The sequence below is a fragment of the Salmo trutta genome, unplaced genomic scaffold (genome assembly GCF_901001165.1).
Source record: "Salmo trutta unplaced genomic scaffold, fSalTru1.1, whole genome shotgun sequence".
Lineage (NCBI taxonomy): Eukaryota > Metazoa > Chordata > Actinopteri > Salmoniformes > Salmonidae > Salmo > Salmo trutta.
In genome coordinates, this window is record NW_021822962.1 from 755,102 (window position 1) to 768,959 (window position 13,858).

General features: G+C 39.3%; 1 protein-coding gene across 1 annotated transcript; it reads left to right on the forward strand.

Annotated features, from left to right (window-relative positions):
* The first annotated feature begins 6,936 nt into the window (after positions 1 to 6,936).
* Positions 6,937 to 11,440, forward strand: LOC115187801 (membrane-spanning 4-domains subfamily A member 4D). The gene is made up of 8 exons (XM_029746846.1): positions 6,937 to 7,008; positions 7,408 to 7,480; positions 7,972 to 8,134; positions 8,326 to 8,424; positions 8,676 to 8,732; positions 8,891 to 8,998; positions 10,070 to 10,186; positions 11,010 to 11,440. Exons 3-8 carry the CDS (start codon positions 7,976 to 7,978, stop codon positions 11,037 to 11,039), a joined length of 570 nt encoding a protein of 189 aa, XP_029602706.1. The 5' UTR covers positions 6,937 to 7,008; positions 7,408 to 7,480; positions 7,972 to 7,975; the 3' UTR covers positions 11,040 to 11,440.
* Positions 11,441 to 13,858: the final 2,418 nt, after the last annotated feature.

Below are 13,858 nucleotides of genomic sequence, written 5' to 3' on the forward strand. Positions count from 1 at the left end.
GTGTATAATACATGACTTACATGACAAGGTATTTAAATATCACAGTGTACAATACATGACTTAAATGACAAGGTATATAAATATCACCACTATAATTCGACTGGCATGATAAGGTATTTAAATATCAGTGTGTAATACATGATAAGGTATTTAAATATCACTGTGTATAATACATGAATGACATGATAAGGTATTTAAATATCTCAGTGTATAATACATGGCAAGGTATTTAAATATCACAGTTTATAATACAGGACTTAAATGATAAGGTATTTAAATATCACAGTGTATAATACATGACACGGTATTTAAATATCTCATTGTATAATACATGACAAGGTATTTAAATATCACAGTATATAATACAGGACTTAAATTATATTGTATTTAAATATCACAGGTCGAAACTATGGAGACTAAACAATCCATAAACTTGAGATCGGCATTCATGCATGCATGGAACCATGAGAACTCATGAGACAGTATACATTCTATTAAAAGAAAAACGTTTGGTTACCAGTTCCACATTCAAATAGACTTTTCACACTCGTCTCATGAACAAACATACTAATAACTGCATTAGTTCCTCTTAGAAATTCCCCTCACTGTGCATGTCCACTTAACCTATAACAGAGACACTGTAAAGGCCTGTCTCTGAGTCTTACCAATAGACATAGCCATAGGAAGTAGGGGTGCTGAGGATGTTACAGCACCCCTTGAAAACTCGGAATAATAAATAAAATTAAAAATTAAAAAATAAATATATATATATATAAGTATATGTAGAAATAGTAAAAATAAAGAAAAACCCTTGAATGAGTAGGTGTGTCCAAACTTTTGACTGATACTGTATATATACAGTATATCCACTTTACCACATCTACTCATTCAAGGGTTTTCTTTATTTTTACTATTTCCTACGTTGTAGAATAATAGTGAAGACATCAAAACTATAAAATAACACATATGGAATCATGTAGTAACCAAAAAAGTGTTAAACAAATCAAAATATATTTTATTTTTGAGATTCTTCAAATAGCCACTTGTCATACTCGTCGTAGTGATGGGACCAAACTGCAGCGGGTATGTGAATCATCTTCTTGTTTTATTGAAAGAAAATGAACACTGAACAAAAGAACAACGAAAACAGTCCTGTAAGGTACACTGACTATACACGAGACAACCCCCCACAAAACACAAGCAGAAAACCCCTACTTAAATATGGCCTCCAATTAGAGGCAACGAAGCACAGCTGCCTCCAATTGAAGGCCAAACCAAACCCTGAACATAGAAATAGAACAACTAGATAACCACATAGAATTAGATGACATAGAACAGTACCCATAAAACACAACAACACAAAACAAACCCACCCCTGCCACGTCCTGACCAACTACAATAACAAAATGACCCCTTTACTGGTCGGGACGTGACAGTACCCCCCTCCCCCCCCAAAGGTGCAGACCCCGAATGCACCTGAGACAAAAACTCACAAAAACAATAACCCTAAACTAAAGGGAGGGAAGGGAGGGTGGCCACCGTCACCGACGGTTCTTGTGCAACACCCCCCTTCCCAATCCTCCCCCCTACGGAGGTGGCTCAGGAGCGGGACGCAGACCCCGCTCCACCACTGGCTCACCCCACTTTGGTGGCGCCTCTAGTACGAGGTCCCTCGCTGCCGACCCCGGACTGGGGACCCTCGCAGCGGGCGACTCTGGCAGCGCCGGACTGGCGGGCGACTCTGGCAGCGCCGGACTGGCGGGCGACTCTGGCAGCGCCGAACTGGCGGGCGACTCTGGCAGCGCCGGACTGGACAGACGCACAAAAGGCCTGATGCGTGGACTGGCTTTGGAGGTGGCCAGACTAGTGACACACACCTCAAGGCTAGTGCGAGGAGCAGGAACAGGACGTACTGGACTGGGCTGACGCACTGGAGGCCTGATGCGTGGGACTGGCTTTGGAGGCGCCAGACTAGTAACACGCACCACAGGGCTAGTGCGAGGAGCAGGAACTGGATAGACTGGGTCTTGAGGATGTACGGGAGGTCTGGAGCGCACCGCCTGCACAACCCGTCCTGGCTGGGTTGTAACTGTAACCCTGCACGGGCGGAGTGCTGGCACAGGGCGAACTGGGCTGTGCTGAGGAATGATGGCTGCCGTGCGTAGAGCAGGCACAGGGTAGCCTGGGCCTAGGAGGCGCACTGGTGGCCAGATGTGTTGAGCAGGCATACTCCTTCCTGGCTGGATGCCCACTCTAGCACAGCACTTGCGGGGGGCTGGTATCGACCGCACCGGACTGTGCGTGCGGATGGGCGAGACCATGCGCACTTCAGCATAGCACGGTGTTCTCCACGCCAAACGCTCCCCATAATAAGCACGGGGAGTTGGCTCAGGTCTATTGCCTGACTTAGCCATTCTCCCCGTGTGCCTCCCCTCCAAAGTTTTTTTGGGGATGCCTCTCAGGCTTCCTTGCCAGCCGTGTTCCCACATAACACTCCCGGTCCTCTCCAGCCCTCCTCCATGGTCCTTCTCCAGCTAATATCTCCTCCCATGTCCAGGACTCGAGACAGCTCTCCTGTTGCTCCTTCCTCCGCTGCTTGGTCCTTTTTTGGTGGGTGGTTCTGTCATACTCGTCGTAGTGATGGGACCAAACTGCAGCGGGTATGTGAATCATCTTCTTGTTTTATTGAAAGAAAATGAACACTGAACAAAAGAACGACGAAAACAGTCCTGTAAGGTACATTGACTATACACGGAGACAACCACCCAAAAAACAAAAGCAGAAAACCCCAACTTAAATATGGCCTCCAATTAGAGGCAACGAAGAACAGCTGCCTCCAACTGAAGGCCAAACCAAAACCCTGAACATAGAAATAGAACAACTAGATAACTACATAGAAATAGATGACATAGAACAGTACCCATAAAACACAACAACACAAAACAAACACACCCCTGCCACGTCCTGACCAACTACAATAACAAAATGACCCCTTTACTGGTCAGGACGTGACACCACTCTTTGCCTTGATGACAGCTTTGCACACTCTTGGCATTCTCTCAACCAGCTTCACCTGGGATGCTTTTCCAAAAGTCTTGAAGGAGTTCCCACATATGCTGAGCACTTGTTGGCTGCTTTTCCTTCACTCCGACTCATCCCAAACCATCTCAATTTGTTTGAGGTTGGGGTATTGTGGAGGCCAGGTCATCTGATGCAGCATTCCATCACTCTCATTCTTGGTCAAATAGCCCTTATACAGCCTGGAGGTGTGTTGGGTCATTGTCCTGTTGAAAAACAAATGATAGTCCCACTAAGCCCAAACCAGATCGGATGGCGTATTAATGTAGAATGCTGTGGTAGACATGCTGGTTAAGTGTGCCTTGAATTCTAAATTAATCACAGACAGTGTCACCAGCAAAGCACCCCCACACCATAACACCTCCTCCTCCATGCTTTACCGTGGGAAATACACATGCAGAGATCATCCGTTTATCCACACCGCGTCTCACAAAGACACAGCGTTTGGAACCAAAAATCTCCAATTTGGACTCAAAACCAAAGGACAAATTTCCACCGGTCCAATGTCCATTGCTCGTGTTTCTTTGCCCAAGCAAGTCTCTTCTTTTAATTGGTGTCCTTTAGTAGTGGTTTCTTTGCAGCAATTCGACCATGAAGGCCTGATTCACGCAGTCTCCTCTGAACAGTTGATGTTGAGATGTGTCTGTTAATTGAACTCTGTGAAGCATTTATTTGGGCTGCAATTTCTGAGGCTGGTAACTCTAATGAACTTATCCTCTACAGCAGAGGTTACTCTGGGTCTTCCATTCCTGTAGCGGTCCTCATTAGAGCCAGTTTCATCATAGCGCTTGATGGTTTTTGCGACTGCACTTGAAGAAACTTTCAAAGTTTTTGACATTTTCCAGATTGACTGACCATCATGTCTTAAAGTTAATGATGGACTGTCATTTCTCTTTGCTTATTTGAGCTGTTCTTGCCATAATATGGACTTGGTCTTTCACCAAATAGGGCTATCTTCTGTATACCACCCCTACCTTGTCACAACACAACTGATTGGCTCTTAAATACAAGTAAAACTGAATGCGTGCTCTTCAACCGATCGCTGCCTGCACCTGCCCGCCCGTCCAGCATCACTACTCTGGACGGTTCTGACTTAGAATATGTGGACAACTACAAATACCTAGGTGTCTGGTTAGACTGTAAGCTCTCCTTCCAGACTCACATCAAACATCTCCAATCCAAAGTTAAATCTAGAATTGGCTTCCTATTTCGCAACAAAGCATTCTTCACTCATGCTGCCAAACATACCCTCGTAAAACTGACCATCCTACCGATCCTTGACTTCGGCAATATAATTTACAAAATAGCCTCCAATACCCTACTCAATAAACTGGATGCAGTCTATCACAGTGCCATCCGTTTTGTCACCAAAGCCCCATATACTACCCACCACTGCGACCTGTACGCTCTCGTTGGCTGGACCTCGCTTCATACTCGTCGCCAAACCCACTGGCTCCAGGTCATCTACAAGACCCTGCTAGGTAAAATCCCCCCTTATCTCGGCTCACTGGTCACCATAGCAGCACCCACCTGTTGCACGCGCTCCAGCAGGTATATCTCTCTGGTCACCCCCAAAGCCAATTCCTCCTTTGGCCGTCTCTCCTTCCAGTTCTCTGCTGCCAATGACGGAACGAACTACAAAAATCTCTGAAACTCGAAACACTTATCTCCCTCACTAGCTTTAAGCACCAGCTGTCAGACCAGCTCACAGATCACTGCGCCTGTACATAGCCCATCTATAATTAGCCCAAACAACTACCTCTTCCCCTACTGTATTTATTTATTTATTTTGCTCCTTTGCACCCCATTATTTCTATTTCTACTTTGCACTTTCTTCCACTACAAATCTACCATTCCAGTGTTTTACTTGCTATATTGTATTTACTTTGCCACCATGGCCTTTTTTGCCTTTACCTCCCTTATCTCACCTCATTTGCTCACATTGTATATAGACTTATTTTTCTACTGTATTATTGACTGTAAGTTTGTTTTACTCCATGTGTAACACTGTGTTGTTGTATGTGTCGAACTGCTTTGCTTTATCTTGGCCAGGTCGCAATTGTTAATGAGAACTTGTTCTCAACTTGCCTACCTGGTTAATAAAGGTAAAATAAAATAAATAAAAAAACACACTTTTAAGAAGGCACACCTGTTAATTGAAATGCATTCCAGGTGACTACCTCATGAAGCTGGTTGAGAGAATGCCAAGAGTGTGCAAAGATGTCATCAAGGCAAAGGGTGGCTATTTGAAGAATCTCAAATATAAAATATATTTTGATTTGTTTAACACTTTTTTGGTTACTACATGATTCCATATGTGTTATTTCGTAGTGTTGATGTCTTCATTATTATTATACAATGTAGAAAATAGTAAAAATAAAGAAAAACCCTTAAATGAGTAGGTGTTCTAAAACTTCTAAAAAGACCGGTAGTGTATATATTTTTAAAATCACAGAATTAGTGTGCTGGGCCTTTACTAGTCCCGTAGTCGGTGAAAAAGTGACAGCACCCCCACCCCTAAACTACTTCCCACGGCTATGCCCATAGACAAAGAGCATGAGATTATATAGAGCTCTTAGTATCTATGCCCATAGATAAAGACCATGAGATTATATAGAGCTCTTAGTATCTATGCCCATAGACAAAGAGCATGAGATTATATAGAGCTCTTAGTATCTATGCCCATAGACAAAGAGCATGAGATTATATAGAGCTCTTAGTATCTATGACCATAGACAAAGAGCATGAGATTATATAGAGCTCTTAGTATCTATGCCCATAGATAAAGAGCAGTATAATATGGTATTATATAGAGCTCTTAGTATCTATGCTCTTACCCCCAACACGGCAGGCTGCTTCAGCAACAGGTCATGGAGTGGTCCTTTGGGAGCAGGCATTAGTTCAGTTGCTTGGTAATACTTGATCAGTGGTTCTCCTCTCTGGTCCCCGGGCTCCTCATACTCCTGCTCCTCAGATTCAGGACCCAGGATGTCCATGGGGATGTCTGCACAAGCCATGACGTCTCAATCACAATACCTGTGGGAATATGATGTTGTTTCGCTGATGAGTATAAACTTCTGAAGTTATAATGCAATCATAACACTTTGATATACATACATATATATATATATATATATATATATATATATATATATATATATATATATATATATATATATATATATATATATATATACACTGTATACCCTTCATCTATTTCTTTAATTGCAACATCCAATCTATTATTGTCCAAAATAGTCCTGATCATGTTTTATCTCCTGAATTCATCGTCATAACCACCACCATCATCCTCATCATTATCATCACCATCCTCACCATCATCACCATCATCATCAACATCACCATCGTCATCATCAACATCACCATCATCATCCTCACCATCATCACCATCGTCATCATCAACATCATCATCACCATCAATATCTTAACAAAACAGTCATTGTAGCCTACATTTAGCTTGAAACTGTTGTGAGAGAAATCCGAGTGTCTCGCCTACTTTTACATATAGGATCATTAACATAAAATATTGACAACTGCATTCATACATTTACATTAAAACTATCACTATTATTATATTGACATTTCTCACGTTCACACTCACCAGAGTTGATTTAATGCTCGTACTGTTGTCCCCTAAAAAATATGCACTTGAAGTGCCTTCTTCAGCATCACTGTGCCTGATCCCTGTAAGGCTTAGCTTCTCACAATTCACTCTACTGACGTGGAGGAAGCTCTTCTAAACTGTTGACCACAATGGCCACCCTATCATATGAGATATCTGCTGATTTAAAGACAAGATGCGCCACGTCCTCCAATTGTTCAAACCACAAACGTGCTGTTAGTTTCAGGTGATGAGCGAGATGGTGTGAAGCGCTCAGAAACACACTACAACACTTAATGAACTTTGTTGTATGTATACGGTTCAGTTTCTGAAGAAGTTTTCCACCTGTGAATTCAGTTCACCTTGACCTTGTACCCGGAGCTCATCCACTCAGCTTTAGTGTTTTCAACAAACAGTGTACACTTACTCTCTCTCTCTCTCTCTCTCATCTCTCTCTCTCTCTATCTCTCTCTCTGCTCTCTCTCTCTCTCTCTCTCTCTCTCTCTCCCTCTCTCTCTCTCTCTCTCTCTCTCTCTCTATCTCTCGTCTCTCTCTCTCTCTCCTATCTCTCTCTCTCTCTCCTCTCCTCTCTCTCTCTCCTCTCTCATCTCTCTCTCTTCTCCTCTCTCTCTCTCTCTCTCTCTCTCTCTCTCTCCCTCTCTCTCTCTCTCTCTCTCTCTCTCTGAAAATGTCTTTGTCCATCACAGCTTGCTTACCAGACCAGCGCAGATGCCCTCCAAGTGTGACTTCCTCCATAAAGTTAGAAACAAACAGCAGCAGGTATGTAAACTTCATGAAAGCTTGTTCTGCTATTATCTTTAACCATTCATGACGTGTTTCCCATTTAATAACAATATCCATAGAGTTATTACAACAGTTTATGGTTTATTTCAGCAATATTATTCCGATAGTTTTTATTGGTAACACGTTACATTACAGTGTCCTCATTACATCAGTAGTGTTATTGTCTACATGATGTCTTAATAAAGGGAAACTTCATATTCATCGTCTCCAGCACCACCCCAACACCAACATATGTGGAAATTGTGCGTTTCTATGTTCTGTAGTAAAATAATATAGAGAAAGATGTGTTTCCAATGACATCATCATTGTGCATCGTGTGATTTTGACCAGTTGTGAGGAGGCATTGCCTACTAATTACCTATTCATTCTTTACTAATTATGTCATTGGAAGTAGTTGTCTTCCTCTATATTCACTAAAGTAGTTTTTATTTTATTTTTCTCCCTTTAATGAAATGTATTGTTCCCAGGTAAATGAAGTACACATTTCAGTCAGATGAGTGCATGGTCATCACTATACCTCTGGGCAGTCTCAGAGATGCTCAGGAGGGCCAGCTGATGCCTGAGAAGTTCCACTGTGTCTTCAAAGATGTCTACAAGGTCTTCCTCAAGGGTCAGCCTAAAGCTCTGGGGGTATGAATGGCAAACATGTTCCTATACAGCCGAGTAAACATTTATTTCAGGCAGGCTGATCTGTGGATTATTAAAATACATTCATGACGAGCAGAAGTTACGTTGAACATTTGGTACATGTTCATGTAAAGGCCAGTTTCCGGGATATTTTCTCCTCTGTTAGTCTGATTACATCTTATTCTCGTTTTTAGACGGCTCAGCTCATTGCTGGAGTCCTTGTCTTGATTCTGGGGCTGCTGCTTGTCCAGCACAGCGCAATAGTTCTGATCTACACCATGCCCAGTGTCCTGGTAAGAACCACGGCAATCAGCCCACTAAGTAGTTTGTGTCATCATCAGTTATTAGATTAGACACATGTTGATAAAGCCGATGTTGGACCAAAGCTCTGTGTCGTCTCTATGTGTTATTCTCTCCTGTCGTCAGTGTGCATTGTGTGTGAAGTGTGTACTCTACAATGAGGATAATACATGTACTGTTGATTGAATTTGTAATCAGTCTCCCAAATAATGAAGGAACAAAAAACCATATTTGTTTTATAAAGTTTGTTGCTGCCGGAATGCTGACCTATGCTGCAGGTCATTCTCCAGATATGTGTGTGGTAAGTTCAAGCTTTATAAACATACCTAAATTCAGTCATGGATCAAATATGAAATTATTGTAGATTATTTAAATTATTATGAAAATATTACACATGAAATATATCAAAACATACCAATTGAATAGTGAGGTGATTGTGTTTTTCTCCACTATCAACAGGCCAAACTGTCATTTACCTTGAACATCGTCAGCTGTTTCTGGACAGTAGCTGCTGTTGTTCTCTGCACTGTCGACGTCTCTCATGGTTTCTACGGGGACCATCAACAGGTTCCAGAGTTAATGACTTAATTGTTTGGTTATTACAATGAGTTAATTCATTAGTATTGATTTTTTAATGAGGTGGAAGAGTACAAGCATTGAAATTAGATAATGCAATACGGATACTGAATTTTTTGTTTGCTTTGTAATTCTGTGTAAATGTTCTACACAAACAAAATACTAAACCACAATAGCTTATCAACATAAAATGAAACCAGAAAAAAACATGTGTATTAAGTGATTAAGTTATTAGTGTATTAAGTTATTAGTGTATTAAGTTAAGTTAAGTTATTAGTGTATTAAGTGATTAAGTTATTAGTGTATTAAGTTATTAGTGTATTAAGTTATTAGTGTATTAAGTTATTAGTGTATTAAGTTAAGTTAAGTTATTAGTGTATTAAGTTATTAGTGTATTAAGTGTATTAAGTTATTAGTGTATTAAGTTATTAGTGTATTAAGTTAAGTTAAGTTATTAGTGTATTAGGTTATTAGTGTATTAAGTTAAGTTATTAGTGTATTAAGTTAAGTTAAGATATTAGTGTATTAAGTTAAGTTATTAGTGTATTAAGTTAAGTTAAATTATTAGTGTATTAAGGTACTAAGTTATTGTATTAAGTTATTAAGTTATTAGTGTATTAAGTTATTAAGTTATTAGTGTATTAAGTTATTAGTGTATTAAGTTATTAAGTTATTAGTGTATTAAGTTATTAAGTTATTAGTGTATTAAGTTATTAGTGTATTAAGTTATTAGTGTATTAAGTTATTAGTGTATTAAGTTATTAAGTTATTAGTGTATTAAGTTATTAGTGTATTAAGTTATTAAGTTATTAGTGTATTAAGTTATTTGTGTATTAAGTTATTAAGTTATTAGTGTATTAAGTTATTAGTGTATTAAGTTATTAGTGTATTAAGTTATTAGTGTATTAAGTTATTTGTGTATTAAGTTATTTGTGTATTAAGTTATTAGTGTATTAAGTTATTAAGTTATTAGTGTATTAAGTTATTAAGTTATTAGTGTATTAAGTTATTAGTGTATTAAGTTATTTGTGTATTAAGTTACTATTCTCTTTACTTTGTCAGGTATTTTCTGGAATCAAATGGATGATTGTAGTTCTCCTGGTCATTGAACTGGTTGTTGCCATGGTGGTGATCTACTGGGAGAGTAAAGCAGTGTGCAGACAGCACTTCAACATTCTGGTGAGACTGTTTATTATACTGACTGGGCTGAACATTCTGCTGAGACTCTACTGTTTATTATACTGACTGGGCTGAACATTCTGCTGAGACTCTACTGTTTATTATACTGACTGGGCTGAACATTCTGCTGAGACTCTACTGTTTATTATACTGACTGGGCTGAACATTCTGCTGAGACTCTACTGTTTATTATACTGACTGGGCTGAACATTCTGCTGAGACTCTACTGTTTATTATACTGACTGGGCTGAAACATTCTGCTGAGACTCTACTGTTTATTATACTGACTGGGCTGAACATTCTGCTGAGACTCTACTGTTTATTATACTGACTGGGCTGAACATTCTGCTGAGACTCTACTGTTTATTATACTGACTGGGCTGACATTCTGGTGAGACTCTACTGTTTATTATACTGACTGGGCTGAACATTCTGCTGAGACTCTACTGTTTATTATACTGACTGGGCTGAACATTCTGGTGAGACTCTACTGTTTATTATACTGACTGGGCTGAACATTCTGCTGAGACTCTACTGTTTATTATACTGACTGGGCTGAACATTCTGCTGAGACTCTACTGTTTATTATACTGACTGGGCTGAACATTCTGGTGAGACTGTGTACATTTATTATACTGGAGTGTACATATAATTATTTATATACTTCTTATATAGCGAGAAGTGTATTTACTGAGTGCACACACTAAATAACCAAACACCACATTCCTTGCAGAGCTCACTCAAAAAAGAGACATGGGTCTCAATGATGACTTCCTGTTTGGTTAAATAAATAAAATAAGATGCTTGCAATTTCTCTCTCCAGCCCATGGTCACCCTGAAGCAGGACGTATGAACCAGCAACAAACAATGAAGTGAAATCATTACTAAACTTGTATGACATTTGTTTTACTTGTGCCAATTTATAGTGGATACAGATAGTCTTCACTTTGTGTTTGTTATTATGATGTAGTATTGATTACCTATAATGTAGTAGTGATTATCTATGATGTAGTAGTCGTTACCTATGATGTAGTAGTGATTACCTACGGTGTGGTAGTGATTACCTGTAATGTAGTATTGATGACTTATTATGTATTAGTGATTACCTATGATGTAGTAGTGATTACCTACGGTGTGGTAGTGATTACCTGTAATGTAGTATTGATGACTTATTATGTATTAGTGATTACCTATGATGTAGTAGTGATTACCTACGGTGTGGTAGTGATTACCTGTAATGTAGTATTGATGACTTATTATGTATTAGTGATTACCTATGATGTATTAGTGATTACCTATGATGTAATAGTGATTAATAGTGTAATAGGGGCGGCAGGTAGCCTAGTGGTTAGAGTTTTGGGGCAGTAACCGAAAGCTTGCTTGGTCGAATCCCCGAGCTGACAAGGTAAAAATCTGTCATTCTGCCCCTGAACACGGCAGTTAACCCCCTGTTAACCGGTAGGCCGTCATTGGAAATAAGAATTTGTTCTTAACTGACTTGCCTAGTTAAATCAAGGTTAATAAAAATACAAAATTACAGGTTAAAGGTTAATAATAGTAAAAATGACATTTTAAAATGTAGGCTATATTTTCATTTGACTTGTATCTGACTAAAATGAATATAAACATGTATTGTTTAATGTCTTCTTTTTGTAACAATAGACCTGTAATTCCCTGCCTTCCTGATCACGTTGTCATAATAATACAGCTATATTTTACGCACCAAAGCCAACAGAATATTTTCCAACCAACTCTTAGATAATATACCAAAAAATAGGACTTATTAAACTACAAATGATCACCAATGAATAGCACGATCAAAAAAGTATTTTTAATTGAATATTCTGTATATATTTTATATGTTATATGGCATTTTATTTTGGTGAGACTGAGAAGTACATGAGTTCTCAGAGAGGAACTATTTCTTTGGACATAATTGAGGTTTGTTTTAACAGAGGTCTAGGGTCTAGGCTTGATGTGCTGATGCTGTGTCACCTACACCACACTATCCGGAGTGGCCCCTGAGAAGCACAACACTCAGGCCTCTGGGGAGTTAGCAGGGTGCATGTGAGGTTCCACAAAAGAGAAGTTTCAAAACAGCTCAACAGCTTGTGGACACCAAGGAACTTTAACTGGTGCCCCCGCACATTGACTCTGTACTGGCACCCCCTGTATATAGCCTCGCTACTGTTACTTTACTGCTGCTCTTTAATTATTTGTTACTTTTATTTTTTACTTACCTATTTTTTACTTAACACTTATTTTTCTTAAAACTGCATTTTTGGTTAAGGGCTTGTAAGTAAGCATTTCACTGTAAGGTCTACACCTGTTGTATTTGGCGCATGTGACAAATACGATTTGATTTGATGCTTGTAATCGTTAAGGACTGGGGAGTTTTTCAGGATACAAAATACATGGAATGGGGGTAAGCACAGGCAAAATCCCAGAGCTAATCAGTAAAGTCAGAGCTAGTAGGGGAAAGTCAAGTACCAGTGTTAGTTCACGAAAGGCATTTTGAGGGTGCAGGGGGGTGCCGTGGGATTATTTAAGATAGTCTTTGAAGAGATAGGGTTTCAGATGTTTTCAGAAGATGGGCAGGGACTCTGCTGTCCTAACTTCAAGGGGAAGCTGGTTCTACTATTGTGGTGCCAGGATAGAGAAGTTCTTTGACTGGGCTGAGACTATTTTGTTTCTGATAGGCTTTATCAAGCCCTAAAAGTCACCACTTGAGGGTGTCAGAGGCACAGAAATAGATAACATTAGGCTATGTGAAAAAATACCAGACTGTGGGGCAATACAGTCATTGTGATGTTTAGTTGGTAAACAAGAGACCATTAGTCAAGTTGACAGTAGACAGTAGTGATGGGGGAAATAATCCACAGTTACATATCAGGATATTCTTTTTGACAATATATCGTATCATTTTCACATTTTTGCAATATTATTTTTGCTCTAGTTTGCTGTACCTGCTCCAAAACTCCAGTATTTTTCCTTCATAACTTGTTCTCCATCTTCTTCTTAAATAGGGAGCCAATTGGTTTTCAGCACTTTTATTTCCATGACTGATCAAAACTTGTTTTCTCGTGGCTCTTTTTAATTTTAATTAGACCTTTATTTAACTATGTAAGCCAGTTAAGAACAAATTCTTATTTATTGGGATGGGACAGGGCTCAAAAAAAAAAATTCTATATATATATATTTTTTTATATATATGACAAAACACACATCAAGACAAGAGAGACAACACAACACTACTGTTCATAAAGAGAGACCTAAGACAACAACATAGCAAGGCAGCAACACAGCATGGTAGCAACACAACATGACAACAACATGGTAGCAACCGAACATGGTAGCAGCACAAAACATGGTACAAACATATTCTATCACAGACAACAGCATATGGTGAGCAATATGTTTGGTATAAAAATAAACAGAGTCACACATTCTATGTATAAACTCCCAGTAATGTATTGGGTAAAACACCAACGTTTCTGCCTCACTGTGCCTTCTTCAGGGTGACCAAAACGTTGGTGTTTAACCCAATACATTACTGGGAGTTTATATAGAGTGTGACTATCTTTCTTTGTTTTTATAGCTTACAGTTAATTTGCAGTTAGTCAGCACCTCTACACTAAATCATTTCTCTGGGTGTTCGCACCAAAGTTATCG

Bases quoted from the DNA above. Each gene is read 5' to 3' on its own strand.
- LOC115187801 (XM_029746846.1), top strand. From the start codon at position 7,976: ATGAAGTACACATTTCAGTCAGATGAGTGCATGGTCATCACTATACCT. The intron at 8,425-8,675 runs GTAAGAACCACG...TGTTTTATAAAG, and splicing joins ACACCATGCCCAGTGTCCTG to TTTGTTGCTGCCGGAATGCT. The intron at 8,999-10,069 runs GTTCCAGAGTTA...TTACTTTGTCAG, and splicing joins TCTACGGGGACCATCAACAG to GTATTTTCTGGAATCAAATG.